The sequence below is a fragment of the Salvia splendens genome, chromosome 4 (assembly GCF_004379255.2).
Source record: "Salvia splendens isolate huo1 chromosome 4, SspV2, whole genome shotgun sequence".
In the NCBI taxonomy this organism is placed as follows: Eukaryota; Viridiplantae; Streptophyta; class Magnoliopsida; order Lamiales; family Lamiaceae; genus Salvia; species Salvia splendens.
Genome location: NC_056035.1, coordinates 10,162,664 through 10,185,630, shown reverse-complemented (window position 1 = coordinate 10,185,630; position 22,967 = coordinate 10,162,664). Strand labels below are relative to the sequence as shown.

The window sequence follows — 22,967 nt, the reverse complement described above, 5'->3', positions numbered from 1 at the left end:
AAATAATTGTGATTTCCTAAGATATGGGATCGTATCAACTCCCCCACGGTTGAAATCCGCCTTGTCCTCAAGGTGGAAACCACGAAGCAACGAGGAGCTGAAAGAAGAAGCTTTGGCGATTTATCTCCTCCGGGATCAAATGTAAATGTGCACGGATGTTGTTTCAATCTCCAATGATCTACTATTGCATATTCGATGTACACCTCCTCAACGAGCATCCTCATAATCATAACCTGAAATGGTTTGTTATCAAGTTCCCCCATCCTCTTCACACCCATACGAGAGTATATGGACTTGTCTTTCAACCCATTAACAGTATCTTCGCGAGCATCCTGTAGCTCATCTTTATACCGATTATGGAGCTTCTCTGGTACTGAAAGAGACACGAGGGACCATGTATCCGCATTCACTCCCTTCACAGATGTCTTCGGAAGACAACCATCGAAATCAAATGTTGCAATTTTACTTGAATCACGAAGACCACCATCGGCATCAATTTTATCCACCTCTATAGCTCGCACTTCTTCATCTACTATGTGCTTATCACAAAGCAAGGCAATCGACTGATTCGTTACACCAGCCACATCTAAATTAGATGCACTATGATCACCCACTCCATCCACCTCTATTTCTAATCTAGAGTCCATTAAAAATGAACTTCCTAGATTGTCACTATGCTCCTCCAACACATCATCTTCGTCTGCATAACATAGGAGACGTTGTTTACACACGTGCCCCATTACCTATTTTTTGGGGCAATGCCAACACAATCCCAGACGGGAACGCTCGGCCTTCTCCGCCTGAGAAACCCGAATTAAAGGGGGGCGCTGCTTCTCCAGAGCCCGTCCTGAATTCCCCTATGTCGGCCCTGTACCAGGTGCAGACCGAGTCGGAGGTTGGTTGTTGGAGGTCACCGTTGTGCCACGGTTGTCCCTGTTCTGCCAAGGGCGACGAGTAGCAGCGGAAGGCTGGGGCTGAAAAGCCCTGTCTGCTTGGGAGTCAGCCAATTCTAACGTGAGAGCCATTACTGCGGCTAGGGACGACGGGCGATGAAGCTTCAGCCGCTCCTGCAAATCTGGTTTAAGACATGCCACAAATAAAATGAAGAGGTCCGATTCGGAGACTCCCTTAACCCGATTTAGATATTTTTGGAATTTGTCATGGTACTCCTCCACCGTTCCTGTTTGTGTGAGCTTGGTGATCAGGCCGTAATAATTCTTGAAACTCTGCCTATCAAAACGGTGTCGCACATCTTCCAAAAAATCTTGCCACATGACGAAGTCATTATTTGCACAATAATTAAACACCCACTCTGAAGCGGGGGGTCAAATAACATCACCGCATAGTGTAATCGTTGTGCCTCCGGCATCATCAAGTGATCAAAATAGTAATGAACCCTGGACACCCACTTCGTCGCATCTGATCCATCGAAACGGGGTGCCTGCATCTTCACCCGCTCCGTTTTGTCGTACCCAGACGCGTGTGATTGGAATCGCTGGGGGGATCCCAACAAGAAGTTGGTCTGGCAAATTGCTGCTCAAAACCTCTCCCTCTGCCTCGGTGATTTAGAGTACCCGGCGGATTCCAGCCACCACCAGCACGGCCTCGCCCGTCACGGCGACCACGATCCATCACTGGGCCCTCGCGAGAAAACTGGTTAGGGTTTCGTGTCTGATACCCTCTCTCCCCTGGATTTCGCCTGCGAAAACCCTCGTCCACCCAATAATCGCCGTCATCAAACCCTAAGGGCGGCTCCACATCGCGAGCGATCGCGGGTTCAATATAATCAAACCGTCGATCTGCCTCGTCCCTCCAAACTTCAAACTTGTCAAATTTCTCCATCAAGCGATCCAGTTTGTGGCCAACCGAATCATCGGGACGCGTCTCGTCCACGGGTCTACTCTCGAATTCACTGTCCTCAAGCTGCGGGCGTTGGTAATTTGCAAAATCGCGGAGGACAACAAGCTGTTGTCGACGCGAAAATCCGTTCGGAGAAGTATCAGAGCGATAAGCACCCCAAGACGCCTTTCTGTTGTTGTTAAAGCATTTCATGAGTTACACAGGATGAAAGCACCAGTTGTTAAGGGCTTTTCCCTTAACTATGATCGACGAGGATACTCGGCGATCGATAACCTCTCCAGCGTCCAATCGTAGGATCGGCGGAGGCAAGATTTGGCTGTGCGCGGAAACCTTTCCGTCGGGCAGCTCAATATCAAGTTCAGATAAATCTGGGCGGCTGTGCGCGGGGCTTCCCGTCGGGCAGCGGCGTCAGAAGTGAGAGAACCGTGATACTCTTTAGGGCTCAAATAATATTGTATTTCATTGATTGCATAAAATGATAACAAACTCTCCTATTTATAATACTAGAATACTATTAACCTAACTTATTGAATAAGAAAACAAAGATATGAAAAAGATATGGTGAAATAAAAGATAACTAAATAATTGTGATTTCCTAAGATATGTGATCGTATTAGACATTTTGAATAAAATGGTATTTATCTAATCAATTTAAGGGCTGAGTGAAATAAACATTCTATAAATATAAGATCCAAAGAGTAATAACTTGTCAATATATAATTGTCATAATCGATTTAATCAAAATGAGATAATCATATTGAATGAACATAATTATATAGTACGTCAATACATATTTATATAATTACGTGGCATATTCATATAGTATTTCTCACAATAGAAAAGGAAAGGAAAAGAAAAATAAATTAATTATCAACTGTCTGTCAGTTAACTTGTATACGCAGCTGCTGCTCTGCTTCCCCAGATCGACTTTGAATGCTTGCAATTTCCATCCAAATTAAGGACCCTCGCTGAAATTGAGAAGATAACAGTAGTTCGTGAAGCCTAGGAAAAAAAATTGATATAGAAATCAATAGTTACAACTAATCGGAGGAGCAGGAAAAGCGAGAGAGAAATGGTGAGGGCTGATTTGGGGTATCAACAGTGGGGTTAAGTGAAGAATCAACGGCGGCGGCAACAACTGGAATATGGACACCTTTTTTATCACAAAACAACAACTCCAGCAGCAACTCCCCTATTTATCACAAAACAGAGAACAGATTTCCACATAAACACACCAAAATGACACCCAAGGGAATCGATTTTCTATTGATAATGAAATAACGAAGAACAACAAGAACTCTCTGTAATACTAGGCACAAAATGAAAGGTAATGCTAGCCCTTGTGAACAATCACACACATTGCATGCCTAAAATGGAGTGGTCCTCTTTCCCTAAATAGATGACATCTCCTCTTTTGTTACGTTAACTCATTCCCTTTTCCGTCAATGCCGTTTAGAGCATCTCCAATGGCGGCGAACGGACAGGCTAGCCGATTCCCGACGCTGGCCGGTCCGCTCGCCGAACCATTGGAATCGGTGAGCGTCATTTCCGCGAAAAAATCGGCGACCCAACGCCGATTTTCGGGCGCTGGCCGATCCGCTCGCCGGTCGGCTGACCACCATTGCAGGCTCCCGATCGGCGAGCGATCGGCCAGCTCAATTTTTTTTAATTTTTCGAAACACTATATATACGCGATTTGCACGTCATTTTCATTCGCACCACTTGTTTTAACGAGTTTTCTCTCTATCTTAATTTATGTACAAGAGCAACAACGTGAAATGAGTAACGCGGGTGGTAGTAGTGGTGGTAGTGGTGGGGATGCTGAGGAATACGAACGGCAAATGAACGAAGAGTTGGAGGCCTATACGTCCCGCGAGATAAACCGGTTGATACAAAGGGCCTTGCAGCCGGCGGTACCTCGACCTCCACCCGTTGTCCACCGACGAGCAGTGATTGATCGGGATCACGTAGCTGCACATCACATAGCAGTGATTGATCGGGATCGGGATCGAGATAAATATTATTATTGAATTTTCCCATATCTATGTCGTAAATTTAATTCCGTATTTTGTGTGATTGTTAATTTTTTATTTTTTATAATTTTATTTATTGTGGCTAGCCTATTGCTTGTCGAGTTGTTTGTCCTGATGATGTGGTAGGAGGAGTTTTTAGTAAGGATGATGTGGCAGGAGAAATTTGTGGCTGGCCTATTATCATTGTGGATGCTCTTAGAGCATCCACAATAGCGCCTAGCGCACCGCCTAGCCGAGCGCTGGCGCTAGGCGGTCTATTGCAGCCGCCCAGCGATTTTCGCGAAAAAAAACCGCCTAGCGCTCGGCGGTTCCGTGGCGCTAGGCGGTGCGCTAGGCGCTATTGCAGCGTCCGGATCGCCTAGCGCAAATTTTTAATTTTTTTTTGTTTCCGAAACACTATATATACGCGACTTGCCCGTCATTTTCATTCGCACCACTTGTATTAACGAGTACTCTCTCTATCTTAATTTCTGTACAAGATCAACACCTAGAAATGAGTAACGCCGGTGGTAGTGGTGGGAGTGGTGGGGATGCTGAGGAGTACGAGCGTATAATGAACGAAGCGCTAGAGGCCTATACGAACCGTGAGATTGATCAATGGATGCAGAGGGCCTTGCAGCCGGCGGTACCTCGACCTCGACCAGTGGTACACCGCCGAGCGGTGATTGATCGTGATCACGTAGCTGCACATCAGCGCCTATACGAAGACTACTTCGCACAGGAGCCGCGGTTCAACGCCAACCTTTTTAGGCGCCATTTTAGGATGCGCAGGTCCCTGTTTATGCGTATTGTTAACGGATTGGAGCAACGATATCTGTATTTCCGCTTTAGGCACGATGCGTCTGGCAGACCCGGCCACACTCCTATTCAAAAGTGCACTGCGGCAATCCGGCAGTTGGCCTACGGAGGCGCTGCAGACATGTGGGACGAGTACCTCCACATCGGTGAGACGACTGCCCTGGAGTGTATGAAGTATTTCTGTCAGGGCGTGATTGAAATATTCGGTGATCAGTACCTTCGAAGCCCTACCCCCGATAACTGCCGGGATCTGCTGCGGATGCACGGGGAACATCATGGGTTCCCAGGGATGTTAGGCAGCATAGATTGTATGCATTGGGAGTGGAAGAACTGCCCCGCCGCCTGGAAGGGGATGTACACTACCGGCTACAAGGGAAAGAATCCCACGATGATCCTCGAGGCCGTAGCTGATTACCGGCTGTGGATTTGGCATGCGTATTTTGGGATAGCCGGTTCGAACAACGACCTCAACTTCCTCAACTCGTCGCCACTTTTCAACGAGCAGTGTCAGGGTGTCGGTCCGGCCATCAGTTTTGTCGCCAACGGCAACCGGCATGATATGGGCTACTACTTGGCGGATGGGATATACCCTAGGTGGCCAGTCTTTGTGAAGACGATCCGATGCGCATCAGATGAGCGGAAGGCCTACTTTGCGGCACGGCAGGAGTCGGCGCGCAAGGACGTGGAGCGCGCATTTGGTGTGCTCCAGTCTCGATGGGCGGCAGTTAAGGGGCCAACGCGTTTGTGGCATGTCGACTGCATTGCAGATATAATGTACGCCTGTATTATCATGCACAACATGATTGTCGAAGATGAAGGTGGACAACTGACTGATTGGGCCAACGATGATAATGAAGCCGGTCCAAGCCACGGCGTGGCCGCCCCCAACATACGGAGTGGGGTACCTCACGATGAAGACGGCCGCCTCCAAGCACATGCCGACATGCGCCAAACGGAGGCTCATATTCGACTCCAAAAGGATTTAATTGAAGAGTTATGGGCGCGGAGGACTGCACGGCAATAGTTTTTTTTGTTAATTATGTAATTTTTTTTAATTAATGTACTTTTTAAATTTTAATAATATTATTGAATTTTCTCGTATATGTATCGTAAATTAAATTGCGTATTTTGTGTGATTGTTAATTATTTGTTTTATATAATTTTGAGTGATGTGGCTATTGATGAGGCTGGACTATTTATGATGTGGCTAGGCTATGACTGGGCTATTTATGATGTGGCATGAGGATTTTTAGTGTTGATGATGTGGCAGGAGGAGTTTGTGGCTAGGCTATGGCTGGGCAATTGCTGGGCTATTCCTATTGTGGATGGCCTTATTAAGGTGGGTATTGGGTAATTTGAGGGGAGCGAACGTAGCCCTGCCCACCTGAGGGGTGGGGTCCACAAGGGATGATAAGTGGTGTGGAGCCGTGTAAGTTTGGTGGACCCCACATGTTGTCGGCTTGTCTTTTGGCGTAAAGTCACCTCCCTCGCTTCGAGAAATTTCCATTTTCTCCTTTTATTTGATTCTGAAAACTGACCTTAAGGGCTCGTTTGATTAGATGAGTAGAGTAGGAAAAGGATGGAAAATGCTGACGTGGACCTTTCTAACCATCGTTTGTTTGCATTTGTTGTTTTTTATCAAGCCCGTTTGAAAAAACACAGCCCGTTTGAAATTAATGTTAGCTACCCATATTCAATTGGTAACTCTAACCCCCAAAAAAGAAGGTTTAGTGAGACAGAGTTTCATTGTTTGAAAAAGACTCCCCCTCTTCTTCCCCTTTTACCCTCTCTCTCCATCCTCATTGTTGCTCGAAGGCCACTGCAAAAACGCAGCAAATACGCCATAGCTGCAAAGAAAACTCCATGCAGGTCAGTAAATCCAACCATTTTTGTTGTTGCGTAGACATTCGAGCTCGACGCTCTCCGTCGTGGGTAGATGGTTGTTGTCTGCAACATCTATGAATGACCCCCAATTTGATTAGACATGCAAATGAGATTAGATTTGAATTATATGGTGTTTTATTTGGTGCAGGTTCTACAGTTCAATTGTAATTAGGATTGTTACTAAATTCTATTATGTTATTCCCGTTTTTGATGTCTATTTGTGATTTGTACATAAAATGAATAATTTTTCCGTTTTCATTAACAATTTTTTCCGATCTGGTTTGTATCTTGGTTGAATGGGAAAATTTGACTAGTAGGAAGATGTTTTGAAGGTTGATAACTCAGTATGTTTGCGTAATGTATGTTCATTAAAGCGGTTTGATTAGTCGCAGTGTATAATATGTGGTAAATTTCATTTTTTAGGACTTCGAATTTTGATGAGAATCTCCCAGTAGATAAAAGGCATAAGCTAACAGTTACAAATGAATGCAAGTAGTTATGCTTAAGTGTTGTTGGTTGCTCTGTGTTGTAGTTGTGTACAGGCATGGACAGGGAAAATAATACTTTTGCCCGATAGAATGATACTTTCAGCCTATAGAATTATACTTTCAGCCGATAGAATGATACTTTCAGCCGATAGTATGATATGTATTTTTGGTGTATAAAATGACATTTTTGTTTAATAAAATGATACTTTTACCTTATAAAATGATAATCTAAGCGGATAAAATGACAGTTAGCTTATAAAAATGATAGTTTAGCTGGAGAAATTGCATATAAGCTGAAAAATGATACTTTAACGTGACAAAATGACATAAAACTGATAAAATGATACATTTGCCCGATAGAATGATACTTTCAGCCTATAGAATGATACTTTCAGCCGATAGAATGATACTTTCAGCCGATAGAATGATAGGTATTTTTGGTGTATAAAATGACATTTTTGTTTAATAAAATGATACTTTTACCTTATAAAATGATAATCTAAGCGGATAAAATGACAGTTAGCTTATAAAAATGATAGTTTAGCTGGAGAAATTGCATATAAGCTGAAAAATGATACTTTAACGTGACAAAATGACATAAAACTGATAAAATGATACTTTTGCCCGATAGAATGATACTTTCAGCCTATAAAATGATACTTTCAGCCGATAGAATGATAGGTATTTTTGGTGTATAAAATGACATTTTTGTTTAATAAAATGATACGTTTACCTTATAAAATGATAATCTAAGCGGATAAAATGACAGTTAGCTCACGAGGAGACCATGAGCGCCTAGACCTGTCGGGCTTCAGTCCACCAGATTTACCACGAATAACACCACCTTCACAACAATAAAAGGTTCATCAATTACTAATCCTTAAAGTTCATGTTAATTGCAGTGCATAAACTAACCATTTAGGTTGTGGCTTTTTGATTCTGGCAGTATGTGAGAGTCAGACATCATTCACACAAGAATATTTGATCTAAGACTACAAAATCTCCAACAAAAAACAAAAATAATGTGCCAAAATTGAAGTAATAGCAGAGGGAGCACAAGGTAATCAGTAGTCGACAATGAATCATAAACGACTTTGGAAGGCGTGACGATTTATGAACATACGCCGGAGCCGACGATGACTGATTAAGCAATACAAAAATGCAACGAGAATTAGTAAGCAAATTTACCTTGGTCGTGTGCCCAGTCAAAGACGTCGGCTTGTGCTCGACGGTAATTATTTGCCGGCCAAGAGGTGTTGGGCGTCTCCTTTTGGCGGGACTGCTAAGCAGATTTTAGAGAAGGCGGTAGTGAAAAATTTGGGGTAGATCCAAATTATAAATGCTACTTTTGATAAAGGGCAAATTGGAAATTAATGTAATGTGTTAGGGATAAATATGTCATGCAAACCAATAAAACATGCTTCCAACTAGGGGTGAGCATAAAAACCGGAAACCGAATATCCGAACCGAACCAAACCGAAATTTTGAAATTCGGTTCGGTTATTTCGGTTCGGTTCGGTTTTGAAAATACAAAAATTTCGGTTTTTCGGTTCGGTTCGGTTCGGGCGAAGAAAAAAACCGGAAAACCGAATAACCGAATTTTATATATATTCTATTAATTTAATATATTATATTATATATAATATATAGTATATTATTTTAATAAATTCTACTATATTATATATATTATATGTATTATTAATTTTATATTATATATAAATATTCTATTAGTATATATAAAATAAAATAAATTACACACATATATATTAATATTATATTTAGTTTTTCGGGTTTTTCGGTTTTTCGGTTTTGTTCGGGTTTTTCGGTTTTTTAAGTTCGGTTTTCGGTTTTTTGGTTTCGGTTTTTCGGTTTTTCGGGTTCGGTTCGGTTTGGATTTTGAACTAAATTCGGTTTTTCGGTTTTGGTTCGGTTTTGACAAAAAACCGAACCGAAACCCGAATGCACACCCCTACTTCCAACTAATCCAACCAAACACTGATGTTGCCCACATGTTCCAACACAACTCAACGAACCAAACTCCATTATGCATAATATACACTACCACAAACATTAAGTTAGCAACACAACCCTTCAAAAATTTGTATTTGCTACTCATCTAATCAAACGAACCCTAAAAGAGTAGATTAGTTCAAAATTTAAGGTCTGAATGCTAATATATAACATCATAAATAATTAAAATTACAAATCCTAGAAATTTAATAATTACAGCTCCTAAGAATTAAGACCATCCACAAAAGCGCCCAGCCGACCGCCCAGCCGAGCGCCGGCGCTGGGCGGTTCGCTGGGCGGTCTATTGCAGTCGCCCAACGGACGAATGGAGAGAGAAACCACGCAGCGTTGGGCGGTTTCGTGGCGCTGGGCGATCCGCTCGGCGCTTTGCTCGTCATTTTCATTCGCACCACTTGTTTTAACGAGTACTCTCTCTATCTTAATTTCTGTACAAGATCAACAACGGGAAATGGATCTCAACAACGAGCCTAGTTCCGGGAGTAGCGGGTCACAAACTCCATCGATCCCCGTGGGAAGTGGATGGGGTCAGATGCCCGGGTACTACAACATGTACCCGTGGCAGCAGATGTTTTCCGGGATGCCAACGGGGGGGAGTCCACCGGGGGGGGTTTCCGGCGATACCGGGGTGGGCACCAACGGGATGGGCACTCGGGATGCAGATGGATGCCCGGGGGGTACCGCCGACACAGGGGACTCCGGGGGTCGTACCGGCTACACAGTGGACTTCTGGGGGGTCCCCGGCGACGACGGGGGATGTCTATCGCCCCAGTTTTGATTTTTCGACTGGTTCTTCGCACACATCGACCCAAACGCCCTTGGGGTTTGATAGTTTCTCCTTAGATGACTTGGTGTTTGATACTATCGGAGCTCCGGAAACTCTCGTTCAAGGGGGGGGGCAGAGCGGGGGCGTGGCGCCCCAAATAAGAAGGGCAAGAGGAATGTCGGCGAGTCGTCGCAGCCGGGTGAGGATGAGGTACGGAGGAGGTGGACGGACGAGGAGAACGTCGCGCTCTGCAAGGCGTGGGTGAGTGTTTGCGACGATCCTCTCGTTTCGAATGAGCAGAGGATCGTCAACATGTGGGGCAAGATAGCAGCAGCCTACAAGAGATTTTGCCCGGAGGGGAGGCCACGCAACGGGGAGGATTGCCGGAAGGCCTGGAACCGAATCAGGGTTGCGGTCTCCCGATTTTCGGGTTTGTACACCAACGCACTCCGCATGATGAGCAGTGGCCAAACGGAGGAGGACTGCAGGAGAATAGCGGAGAAAGCCTTCCCACTGAAGGGGGTATACAAGGACTTCACCTACTGGAACTGCTATCTTGTGCTGAACGAGTCCGAGAAGTTCCGAGTAGGTGTCGACTCTGGCTGGCCGAAGAAGCAACGACTGAACTACACCAGCGATTTCAGCAGCAGCAGCGGTGGTTCCCACGACCTCCCAGAGACGACGCATGAGTTCCCCACGCCGCGTTCGGTCGGTGGCCGACCTCGCCCGATTGGGCGTAAGCGCGCTCAGCGGGAGGCGAGGTGGAACGTCGGGGCTTCCCAGGAGGTCCAGTCGGCATCCCCCCTTGGCCAATCCACCGAGGATCTCAAATTCTTCGCTCGCGCCCAAACGCGGGCTCAGTTGATCAAGACGATGGCCGAATGGAGGGTGGCGACGGATCCCGTGGAGAAGTGCGTGCTTCAAACCTTGCTCATGAGCCTGCAGGACGAGTTGGAGGCGGCACGGAGGGAGACCGGCGGTGGTGGCGACGGTGATGGTGGCGACAGCGACGGAGGCGGCGACGACGGAGACGAGGAGTGAATTGACACTTCTTTTTATTATTGTATTTTTTTTAAATTAATGTATTTTTTTAAATTATTGTATTTTTTTAAATTTTAATAGTATTATTAAATTTTTTCCGTATATGTCTCGTAAATTAAATTTCGTATATTGTGTGATTGTTAATTATTTCATTTTGTATATATTTGTTAATAGTGATGTGGATATTATGTGGCTAGGCTATGGCTGGGCTATTGCTGGGCTATTTGTTTGTTTTGATGATGTGCCAGGAGGATTTTTAATGCTGATGATATGGCAGTGGCTAGGCTATGGCTGAGCTATTGATGGGCTATTCCTATTGTGGATGGCCTTAACGCCGTTCCCTCGCCCCATTTGTACACGCCACGTCGGATGCTACACATGCTTTATTCTATCCGGATCTCAACTTATTCTCCCATGTCAAATTGTTGCGTGCACCCATTCCTCTCTTATAGCTCAGCACGCAACAGTTAAGTGAAGAATCAACGGCGGCGGCAACAACTGGAATATGGGCGCTTTTTACAAATCTTGCGTTGATGTCTGCCTTTCTTGGCTTCGCTATTGCTCAGGCCATTAAATTCTTTACTGTCTGGTATGCTTCTTCTTCTTCATCGTTAGGGCATTGATCTTGCTTTTTTCTAATTTCTACAACATCTGAAATATTAGAATCCCTAATTGCATCGCTCTTACTGTCGCTGACTGCTGGGTGTCTCAGTCTGGGCGTGTTGGGGTTTTTGTGTGTGTGTGTGTGAGTGAGAGAGAGAGAGAGAGAGAGAGACTATATGATTATTTTGTGTATTTAAATTGTAATATGTGCAAGTAGATGATGTGTCTTTGTAATTCACAAGACACTGATTTATTATTTTTTCACAGTTAAACTGAATATTTGCATTTTAGAACATAATGTGATTTGGTCTCTTTTGAAACTTTTGAAAATAAAATTACTGTTATGGAGATTCTTTTGTTCTCTTGATTGTGATTTTTAGGTCTCTATAAGGTTATCAGCACTACTTGGTAGATTCTTTTGCTGGTGAGGAGTTAGCTATTTCCAGCTACTTTCAAGCTCTGTTGAATAGATGCAGAATTCATCCAAACAAATCAAAATTTAGAACAATAAAATATAGATATATGTGGAGAAGTATATAGACATAGTAGAGAAGAGTAGTATGTCACACTTTGTATCTGTAAACACCACCATTGACAATCATGGACTGCTTGATATCTTTGGTGAAGTCTTTTGCATTTTAACCTTAAAAGAAAATGTTTAGGCCCTTATATCAGAGTTTGTTCATAAAAGAGAAAATGCAGGTTCTTTCTCTAGATAGCAAGGCGACATTTCTTTGACATTTTTCAATTGTTTTTCTTGCCTAAAGTGTTTTCTACTATTTTTATAAATATTATCTAAGTCAAAATTATGAGGGCATCCCCACTCTGTTCCTTCCAATGTGCTCTACCATTAACCAAAACTGTAATCTTGGAAGTATTAAGAGCATTGTATTTATCCAGGTACAAGGAACACCGGTGGGATCCGAAGCAACTTATCGGATCTGGTGGCATGCCATCATCACATTCAGCTACAGTAACTGTTCTTGCGGTTGGTGTTGGTCTACAACAGGGTTTTGGAGGACCGCATTTTGCAACTGCGTTAGTCTTGGCATCCGTGGTGTGTTCTCTTGTTCCGTTATACCCTAGCCTGCACATTATGTTATTAATTGTATTAGTCTTGGAAACCACTTATTGCGCAAAAATTTACTCTTTTTTTTTTGCTTTGTACATGATGCGCAAGGATATAAATGTATTACTCAAATTCTGTCGAACTAAAAGTAAGGGGGATTGCTTGGTATGGGAGTCTGGGGAAGTGGGAGATATGTCTGAAGGAATGAGTGCTGTCTTGAGACTTTCCCTTTCCCAATCCCATACCCATTCCTTTTTTATCCACCTTCATGCCAATCTATTCTCATTTAAGACTTGAATTGCCAACCAAATACTTCTACGCCACATGAAATCTTAGGAATTAATTTATAAAGAATACTAGAACTAAATAACTTTTTATACTAACTCATAATTGCTGAAGATTGAAACCTAAGGTTAGGGTAACACTAGCATTTGATTTCATATTAGTAGATCTTGATGCATGGGCTTAAAATATTGTTTATTTGTTTTTATCAACTTGACAGTTGAGCCCTAGTTTCACTCATGCTCGAGCTTTGACATATACTTTTACTTACACAATCAAATTTTATGTCTAGTTACAAGCTTCCATATAATAATCTCACGGTCTTACCCGGCCAATTTTCGACAGGTGATGTACGATGCAATTGGTGTGAGATTACATGCTGGACGTCAAGCAGAGATTTGTAGTTTCTGATGCAGTTTGTTTTATGCACATCTAGGTTGCTTTGCACAAATTCACAAGATACTTCATCAATTTCCCCCTTCCCCCTCCCCATCCACACACACACACACAGTCACACACACACAAATGCGATAAATATGTTAGTAACAAAGAGCAAAAACTAGAGTTTGTATGCATTCAGAGATTCCTAATGAAATTATATGTATCAGGTTTTAAATCAGATCTTATGTGAACTTCCAGCCGAGCACCCTCTTGCTGAGAGCATACCGCTACGTAAACTTCTTGGCCACACGCCTACTCAGGTTCAAGCTATGCATTGAGTTATTTGAATAACATTCTCTGAATCTGTATTGCCCTTTTTAAATCATGTGAATTGATACACTTATTTCCCAATAAATTTTGATCCATCCCAATTCTACTAGCCATGCATGCACTCTGCTTGCGCTACATATATCAGCGATCAATTTATTACTCAAATCCGAGTTAAAAAAAACCTTGCTTGAAACCTTAGAACATGACCAAATACTCAATTGTAGATTATACATGAGCATTTCACAGTTATAGATAAAAAATAGTGGCTCTTATAATTAAGTGGGATCTCTTATTAATTACGATGATCACTGTTTAACTTCAGGTTGCTGCTGGTGCGATTCTGGGATCGGTTACAGCAATGCTTATAAGTTTAATCTGACGCAAGCAGGATAAGACTTTGTTTAGAGTTACTAAAGTGGTATCTGTCTTTTATTTCTATTTTTAAGAGAAAGAGTAGCTCAAAGGTACGTATCTGATGAAAAGATAAATATCAAAATTTGTTGTGACCACAGGACAATTCCTCCTCCTTCATTGTTTTTGTAAACGTAAAATTTGCCTCCAGTATTTTGAGCATTTTTCTAAAATGGTGCATCATGAATCTAGTCTTGGTATAGCAGAGAAAAGTTTCTTGAGATCCAAAACAGGATTGTTCTAGATCTCAGAATTTGTGCGCCGACCGGCCTCAGTATAATAGGCCCTCAATCTGTCACCTCTGGTAAACTAGGACAAGGTTTAGCATCTATGGCAACTATGAAGTTTTTCCAAGGTGAAAGCGCCCTTACGTTGCTATGTGTTGCCACATTATGCATACTTTTAAGTGCAAGTTGAAATTCCTGAGCCACCTTGAATGCAGGCTGCGCTAGTTGATAGGATTGTTTGATATAACAAAGTACAGGTGCCCTGACAAAGTCATAAGGCTGATGAGTTTTTTAGAGAACGTGACAATGTCATATGCGGCATCGAGTAACAACACCAATATTGTAGTTGTAGTATACAAAAACAGCATGCCTGGCCTTTCATTCATCAAGATCAGTAAAATATATAGTGATAAGTTTTTGCAAATCATGTTCCAGTTCATAAAAATTCCCGATAACCAATTCATGGAACAACAATTAAAGAGACACCTTGATGTGAATACGGATCTTCGAGTTCGAGTGCAACACCATATCCGATGACCATGGTGGAGATTTAAGCCCCCTTGGTGGGTTACAGTGTCCATCTACTTTCTTCATTTTGAACCCTTTTTCATATTGGATTTCGATAATATCCATATATGTGAACTTAGTATATAATTAAGACCTTATTATGTATATATGTATGGCGTGTTCACTTGCACGACAATATTCTTTTGATATCATCAGAAATTGAACTGGTTAGGTCATACTATGTATCAAATCGAACAAGGTGCATTATCATGTCTAGGAATGCGGACTGTAGAAGAATCTGGGCACTGATTACAACTGTAGATATATCATAGCTTGGGTGCATTTTGGAGTTGATTAGTAATAGTAGGAATGAACAGTCGTTTTCACAAGTACCACTCTTTTCTACTCCCTAATGATAGCAGCATTCTCCGAGACTCGTGCCTTTTTTCCTCAACCGGCCATTACTCTCAATTTTTAATTTTCAGAGAGAGGAAAACAGGAAGAAAGAATATTTGGTAACAAAATGAGTTTGCACAGAGTATTCATAAAGATGCAATACATTGAGTTTATTATGTAGATGCACAAAGAGTATTTGGTGACAAAATGGTGAGTGAAGGGAATAGCAAAGGAGGAATATAGCTTGATTGTTGAAACTGAATAGATAGCCTTGTTTTATCTCCTATTCTAATGGATGCAGATATAAACACCGGACCACAAAGTCAGATGGAAATGCTGTTGGGAATACCACGACCAGTAACGCCAGGAGGTGAAGTGGGTAGAAGCAATTCATATGGAGGAACACCAGCACCAGTTCTGTTTGTCAGTTCTACATTCTTATTCCGTAGATTGATGATTCGCTCTATCTCTTCTAACTGAACAGAGAAATTTTCAAAATACTTGTGAACTTGAGGATCATTAGAGGAAAGCCTGTGAATCTGGTCCAACTGATGCAGGTACTCTTCATCTGGAGAATGTGTTGATAGGCTGTCTTGGACAGCCATAACCTTTGTTGCCTGGAGTTGCGTGGGCAATGAAGTCAAGAAAGTGTACTCAGGGTTCTGAAGGAACTTTTCGTACTCAGAGTCACCCGGTTGAGGGATTAGTTTCCTCATGAGAGTTGGACGGTTAGGTACGTATCCCCCAAACGGGTATTGTCCGAAGTTGATAGCTGCATGCTGACCAGAAGCAGTCCAAATCATGGTTGTAAGTATGCTTGATAAGTCATCTTGTGTATTGAGGTTAGGCCACCACAATTCATTTCTCTTGCCATAATGCCCCACGTTCTTTATCTCGTTCCACCAGGCCTGAAGCTCCACATCAGATGAGATGGAATTTGGCTCAGAATAATAGTGCTCAACGTAGGATTCTACCAATTCCTGTATGGCAGCCCATATGAGAAGCCCATCTGCAGCGTAAGGATAATCTTCGATCACAAGTTTGATCCCACCAGGCATGGTGGGATCCTCAACAGCCATTCCCCTGCATAAGTTGCACGGTAAAATGTGTTCATCAATATAACAAACAAAGCAACAATCAGGAAAGGGGCCTGACTGAGTTCATGGTTTTGAGAGAAATTCTACCGGTGAAGTAAATCTGTGGGTAATGCTTCCCTGTCAAACCGCCACAAGCTCTTATAGGCGGCTGAGCTCATCTCCAGGGCGTACTTTCCAGGGCTGAAACAAGCCTCTATGACTCCACCGCCGTTTATCAAACTTTGCCTTGCAAGGGCATTGATTTCCATGGTGTAGCGCATATGCGGGTGCAGTAGTTTGTAGACTGGGTGCATTGTGCTTAGCTGCCTATGAGTGGCTATTATATAAGGTTCCGTGCAGGCATGAGTCCTCAACCTGAAAAATAACCCGTTGTTAGTAGTTGATACTAGTATTTATGTTAGGATGACCAACAAAATGAAGTATAGAGCACCAGTGGTTCACGAGTTGGTGAACGCCTGCATCATTGGAGCAAACGTGAGCTTTAGCCAGCTTCCACATCCAGCTAGAGGTGGCGCCATGCCCATGAGTATAAATTTTCTTGTTCCTTGGAGACGAAGAAGTCGGAGGGAGTGATAGCTCAATGACAATTGGCCTAAGAATGCCTTGATCAAAATAGAAGGCAGTTCTGGAAGCATAAGCTTTTCTATCTGGCAACTCATTCATTTTCTCAATGAATGGTAACAGCAAATCATGATAGTCAATTATAAACAACTTCTTGCTTTTCATTGCCTGTGAATAGAATACAGCAGGAGAGAGTCAATTTACTTGTTATGATAATTTTTTTTGTGTCACATGTCGCAGTATATAACAAAATGATTTACCTCTTCAACGCTGATTCCGTTAAGCTCTCTGGCGATTAATTCCCTTGTGATTGCAGATTCCGGAGGGCCATATGTTTCAGGATCTAGTTTACTTGAAATGGGAAGTTCCTGAATTCAAATTCCAGTCTCCATTTATGGCTGATGATAAACATAGGTAATGCATCCTATCTCAACCAAAAACAGGCTAAAATGATACCTTTAGTAGCTCGATATTAACAGGATTCACCCCGGCCAAAGTCTGACGAGCAAACTCGTTATCCCTTAGCCATGAAAATCTGTCACCTGAGATAAAAAAGATAGATCAAGATTCACATTCTTCCCTAACAAAAATAAGAAAGCATGTCCTTGTTGAGAGTGGTGCTTACGCCTAATAATGGCTGGTATTTCGTATTTCAGCAAATTATCACCAACATTCAACACTTGATCCAGCAGATTGGCAAGGAGGTGATTATTTTTGGCTTCTTTTGGGAGCAGAATATCATCATTATACAGATTATCTATGTCCGAGAAGTTTGTGAATGGGATGTCCGAACTAGCTAATTTGGAAACGATCAATGGTATAAGGTTGTGGAGCACAGCCTTCAACCTTCCAGCAGAAAATGTGTTCTGCTTGACCTCCTCAAACGTCTCATCACGAGGAACATATGCCGGATCAGGCTTCTCGATTCTACTCTCTGTATCGGGATCTAATTCAAAGATTTCAGAAAGTCAGTGATATCAAAAACAGTAGCAGTAACAAAACAGACAACATTGCAAAGCAACACATACCTGTTAAAGAAGGACGTCTACCAGTCCGGCAACGCCTAGGGTATGGCCTCTCTTCACCGCCCACAACCGGCCTGGCTAGGTCCTCATACTTATCAGGATTTCCCAAATCATTGTACACATCATAATCATATATCCTCTCGTGCATCTTCCTCTCTCCTTTCCCATCACCACGAACACGATGCAGCTCTTCCTGCCTGTGATTCTTGAGCCCGGGTGGGGTCTCAGACGGCAGGTAAGCCTGCCACCACAAAGAGTATAAATAAGTGCTATACTAAAGTGAAAAGAGTGGGGTTAAATTTCCTAGCAACAATGACAAGTAAAGCTATATCTGACTACCTGATTCTTGAATACTATCCTACTCTCAGGATTGTCTTTCTTCGAATGAATCCATGTATCAGCCTTGAAGAATATTGGCTCTTTGAAGCCATGAACCACAATCTCCATCAAGAACACCTCTTTCTCGTGGAAATTGGTCACAACAACAGCTCCCGGCTGGCCGAAATCATTTGGCACCACCATATCAGCTCCATACTCAACCACATATGGATTGTCAGATATTCTAGGCAACCAACCTCTCACAAAAGTCTCATCACTCTTGCCTGAGAAGAATATGGTGTGAGAAAATTCAACAAGAAAAAGGTAAGTAGTGATCAAGAAATATACCAAGATGAGGTTCTTGGCTGATGAGCTGAAGTGAGATCCCTTTCCCAATCCCATTGAGGAAAGAATCCCACTGATCCTCAATCTTGTCAAACAACTTCTCCTTCATCTTTTTCCTTATCCTGATCACTGCTCTCACATTCACACCTCCACTTCTTGAAGAAGACACTAAAGCTCCATTACTTTCCACAGCTTTATCTGCTGTTTCCACTCCTGCTTTGCTATCTCCACTGCTGATGACAGCCCTTATCACATGCCGCCTTCCGGGCTGGAGGGTGGAGGGATTTACGGTCAGCCTGCGCTGTTTCGAGGTGGCGAGGAAGGGCCCCCTCCACCGGAGAGTGGTGGGGCTGGCCTGAGCTGTGAGCATATTTGTGCAGTGGGGAAATGAAGTGGGAAATGTGTTGAGACTTGAGCATGGGAGTATTTACATTGCAAACAGGGCATTTTTTTAAAGAATGTGAACTGTTGTTTTCACGAGTCATAATTTATTTATTTATTTCTATAGTTGATTTGGAAGTCATTTTTTTTATTTTATTTTGGTGTGATTGCGTGGGAACTGAGAGGATGCAGTAGCCGACAAAAATCATCGCCAATATTAAATTGTTGTTTAAAACTTGTGTTCACGAATACTATAGTGTTATATTTTAGCAATATATGAATATGAATGCGATGTAGCATGTAGATTTGTGTAATTGGTGATGTAAAGATGTAGAGACTGTTATAATGGAAAAGTGCGTGTAACAAGCAAGAAAAGATAAAGAAGGCGTGCAGGATATAGTTATCATGAGACAATTGATAAATACATGCATCATTATTTGTGTGGAGAATCCATATAAAATCGACCAAACTCTTTTACTATATTCAAATTTCAAAGGCACCATGTCCATGTTCTAAATGGATAATAAAATTTGCTATCAACATGCAAGTGGTGAAGCATAGAGTTACCCAAATTTAATTTCAATGTTTCCGCAACTCATTAAAAGCCAAAGAGTGAAAATTTTGTTGGATGAGACTATTGTTTGAATACTCGTAATTAATAGTAGAACATTTTTTTAATCATATATAGAAATGAATTGATGCCAAATGGAGATGCTCTAACAATTCTTCAAATTTCTTATCGATAGAAGGTTTGAAATCAAAGTGTATCATCTTCAGGTACAATAAATTATATGTTCACAACAAGTCAATAATGACAATTAATCGAAGTGTTGACCCTTACAAAATGTGATTTTGTGATGATGAACCGTAACCGAGTGGATAAGAAGGTTTCTCGTTAATCATAAATTAGGGTGTTAAAACTCTTAAATTTTGTCTCACATCGACTTGATGATGTTCTTGACTCTTCTATATATAAGTATGGATAACCCTCCCCAGCCTTATAAGACTTTTTAAGGAGTGAGTTGTTAAATTCTCTAAATTCTCTTAAATTTTGTCCCACTTCGACTTGAATATAGGGGTTCAAGTAATTTCAAATACATATACGATATTTTATCAGATTTTTTAAGAAGCTTTCAATCGATCGAAGATTAAAAGTTAGTGGATTAATGAAATCCAAGGAAAAATACTACTACTATATATCATTTTCGATTATGTGAGGCAATTATTAATGTATGATTCACAAACTAAATGAACTCTCTCTTATATTTCAGATGGTTTTTTTTTCTATTTTATTTGTAATTTTGATATTTTCATTAACATCATTGCCTAATCCAAGCATAAATTAAACTCAAATAAACGCCACCATAACTCATTATTGTGAATAAAGGAGCATAATTACATCAATCATGTATGAACTGTGCGTTAGAATAAATACTTAAAACATCTTATTATGTACAGAAAATAAAAGGGAAAACATAATAAATTGTTATAAATTGTCGGGACCAGTTATAATAATATACTAATAAATAATTGTAATGAATCCAGCTATCCATTTAAACACCTAAGCAAGAAAGTCATTGATCAGATTTCACATCTAACAAATAGTAACATATTTAAATTCCACGTGTAGTACTGGGGTTACATTAATTAGTCAATCACGGATTCACAGTCACAGGTCATGAGAATTAACAAGATTTTATTACTTCTCCTTGTCTTTAATACTATTTTAAAATAATTAAAAGAGTTAATTAAACTTTAGCAAATAAAAAATTATTCACTCAATATTAAATAATTGTATACCATGTCCGTTGGTATTAGTAAATAGTCGATATGCATGATCTCGATGATCTTGCACCTTAGTTGTATTCAATCAATTATCATAGGAGTATCAATTTCAAATAAAGCCCAAATCTGAAGTCTGAAGATAACCCTCTGATAGCTAGCAGATTTAATTAAATAAGGTTGTCGAAATTTCTAGTCCATCATTAAATAATTGAGAAAACGATTCTTGCAGATTCATATCTAGCCAGAAAAAAAATTCAATCTAAATTATTGTTTCTATTTTGTAAGATGATCCATGAGCAGGGGCGGACACACGTTCAAGGAGGGTAGGGCTTAAGCCCTTACCCAAATTTTTCTTTTAAATTTTTCCTATTACCAATATTTTTGAAAATTCAAAAACTTATCTCCGCCCCTTACTAAACTAAGGTTGTATGAGACTAAATCATTATAAATTATATGGTAAGAAGGGCTGAACAATCAGTGTTCAAGAAATAAAAAATTCGCAGAGAATGAAATAGAAGTATAGAACAATGGCTATCGAGGTGTGGAAGATGACTTTGACTAAAAAAGTTAACAACAATTAATATTATTACATTTAAAATCTTCTTGTAAAATGTGTCCCAGATGTTGTGCTTCTCTTTTTCTCATTTCAATTTAAAAACATTTTTTCTCTGTACTTTTATTACGCAGAGTGGAGTTAATTTTTGTTACAAAAATTCGCTATCCGTCTATAAAAAATTGTCTAATGTTTTATTTTGACATGTCCATCAAAATTAGTATTATTTGTATTTAAGGAAAAAATTTCACAAATTTTCTTCTTTTTTCTTGTACTTCTTCCGTCCCATAGTAGATGTCATACTTAGGAGATGATACAGGATTTTAGGAAATGTTATTTTGTGTTTTAAGTGATGAGAGAAAATATAATTTTAAAATTAATGTGAAAGGAAACTTTTTTTCAAAAGAGGAAATTTGACATCTTTTGTGGGTCAAACTAAAAAGAAAAGTGTGACATCTACTATGAGATGGAGAGAATACTTTACATACTATCTCTCTTTATTTATGTAACATTACTCATATGCATTAAAACTTGTTCTGTTCACAAATAAGACTATATTTCATTAACAATGTTAATACACATAGTAAAGCCCCTACCAATAAAAATTTCAGCGTCCTCCGGCCCTGTCCACGAGTAATGTTTTTCCAGAGGATCTGTAACCGTCCTTAGGGTGTCCACAATGGGGGAGCCGCGGCCCGCAGCCCCCCATTGCAAAGGCCGAGAGCCGGGGCGGAGAGGCGAGAAGCGTGGCTGAGCCACGGCCGCGGCCTTCACGCGGCTGAGCCGTGTGAGCCGTGGCCCTCCCATTGCAAGCGCCGCGAATCGCGGCTGGGCCGCAAAATATAAATTTTTTTTATTTTTTTTATTTCGAATTTTTTTTATAAATATACACTCTCATTTCCATTTTTTCACTTCATTCTACACTTCAAATCCCTTCATTTTACACTCTCAAACACTACAAAAAATGCAAGGTGGAGATGGTAATTCCCCGGGGTATGGAGACTCGGGATACGGCAACTTCCCCAATCAGACGTGGAGTCCGCACTCGCCCCAATTCCGGGTCCAGCCATCCCAGCAGAGGAACTTGGTTCGCCAACCATCGGGGTTCGGGGACTACCGACCGAATATGGACGCGATCAACAACCCATCCCAGCAATTCCAATCCTCCCAATTCCAATCCTCCCAATTCCAATACTCCCCGTCTTCTCTGTCTGAATCTGATAGATTCACATGAGAACAGTTGATGGGTACACCGGAGACCCCGACATCCGGTAGTGTGGAGATGGAGGCCCCCACCGGGGGTCGCCGAACCGGCGGTGGTGGGGGGCGAGGTGGCGGCGGTGGGAGTGGGAGGCGAGGCGGCGGCTGTGGGAGTGGGAGGCGAGGCGGCGGCGGTGGGAGGCGAGGCGGCAGCGGCGGTGGAAGGCGAGGCGGTGGGGGGCGAGGCGGCAGAGAGCATGTGCCCACCGGCGGCGGGCGAGGTGGAGACAGAGAGCCGGCCACCGGCGGTGGCCGAGGCGGTGGTGATCGGCGTGGCGAGAAGTACAACGACGACGAATCCCTCGCTGTTGCGCGAGCTTGGGAGGCGGTCACGACGAATCCGGTCATCGGCACGGATCAGACCGACATTTGCTTCTGGAGGCGCGTCCTGACGGTGTACAATGGCTTCAAACCAGAAGGCAGTGCCGGACGTGATGAAGGCCAGAAGGCATTTGCTTTTAGAGAGCCACATTTGGTGGCCCTTTGAATTTGCATTGACTTTTTTACATTTGCCATTACAAAGGCCACATGAGAGCCA

At 41.9% G+C, this 22,967-nt stretch overlaps 3 protein-coding genes across 6 annotated transcripts; 2 read left to right on the top strand and 1 right to left on the bottom strand.

The window, feature by feature from the left end:
* The first annotated feature begins 11,273 nt into the window (after positions 1–11,273).
* LOC121798482 (uncharacterized membrane protein YuiD-like) lies at positions 11,274–16,152 on the top strand. Of its 4 annotated transcripts, none has more exons than XR_006050060.1 (8): positions 11,274–11,487; positions 12,402–12,558; positions 13,198–13,288; positions 13,461–13,553; positions 13,886–15,314; positions 15,406–15,527; positions 15,662–15,911; positions 16,011–16,152. XR_006050060.1 is itself a non-coding variant. In XM_042197513.1 (3 exons), the coding sequence occupies exons 1-3, from the start codon at positions 11,432–11,434 to the stop codon at positions 13,261–13,263; spliced, it is 279 nt and encodes a 92-aa protein (XP_042053447.1). In that variant the 5' UTR covers positions 11,284–11,431; the 3' UTR covers positions 13,264–13,454. The 4 variants fall into 4 exon arrangements, 1 of the variants encoding a protein (XP_042053447.1); XR_006050061.1 differs by having other exon boundaries at positions 11,277–11,487; positions 13,886–14,764; XR_006050059.1 differs by having other exon boundaries at positions 13,886–15,527.
* Positions 15,250–19,110, bottom strand: LOC121798481 (lipoxygenase 6, chloroplastic-like). Its single transcript, XM_042197512.1, has 9 exons — positions 18,454–19,110; positions 18,127–18,389; positions 17,791–18,028; positions 17,388–17,708; positions 17,219–17,304; positions 17,023–17,130; positions 16,632–16,930; positions 16,289–16,555; positions 15,250–16,187 (listed from the first exon to the last, which is right to left on the bottom strand). Exons 1-9 carry the CDS (start codon positions 18,818–18,820, stop codon positions 15,428–15,430), a joined length of 2,709 nt encoding a protein of 902 aa, XP_042053446.1. The 5' UTR covers positions 18,821–19,110; the 3' UTR covers positions 15,250–15,427.
* A 3,302-nt stretch (positions 19,111–22,412) lies between these two features.
* LOC121800626 (rRNA 2'-O-methyltransferase fibrillarin-like) lies at positions 22,413–22,916 on the top strand. The gene has a single exon (XM_042200155.1). It carries the CDS (start codon positions 22,413–22,415, stop codon positions 22,914–22,916), a length of 504 nt encoding a protein of 167 aa, XP_042056089.1.
* The last annotated feature ends 51 nt before the right edge of the window (positions 22,917–22,967 follow it).

Excerpts from the sequence above, each read along its gene's own strand:
- LOC121798481 (XM_042197512.1), bottom strand. The coding sequence starts at position 18,820 with ATGCTCACAGCTCAGGCCAGCCCCACCACTCTCCGGTGGAGGGGGCCC. Across the intron at positions 17,709-17,790 it reads TAGACGTCCTTCTTTAACAG|ATCCCGATACAGAGAGTAGA; the intron begins GTATGTGTTGCT and ends TCTTTGAATTAG. Across the intron at positions 16,931-17,022 it reads ACGGAATCAGCGTTGAAGAG|GCAATGAAAAGCAAGAAGTT; the intron begins GTAAATCATTTT and ends TTCTATTCACAG.
- LOC121800626 (XM_042200155.1), top strand. The coding sequence starts at position 22,413 with ATGGGTACACCGGAGACCCCGACATCCGGTAGTGTGGAGATGGAGGCC.
- LOC121798482 (XM_042197513.1), top strand. The coding sequence starts at position 11,432 with ATGTCTGCCTTTCTTGGCTTCGCTATTGCTCAGGCCATTAAATTCTTT. Across the intron at positions 11,488-12,401 it reads ATTAAATTCTTTACTGTCTG|GTACAAGGAACACCGGTGGG; the intron begins GTATGCTTCTTC and ends GTATTTATCCAG. Across the intron at positions 12,559-13,197 it reads CGTTAGTCTTGGCATCCGTG|GTGATGTACGATGCAATTGG; the intron begins GTGTGTTCTCTT and ends AATTTTCGACAG.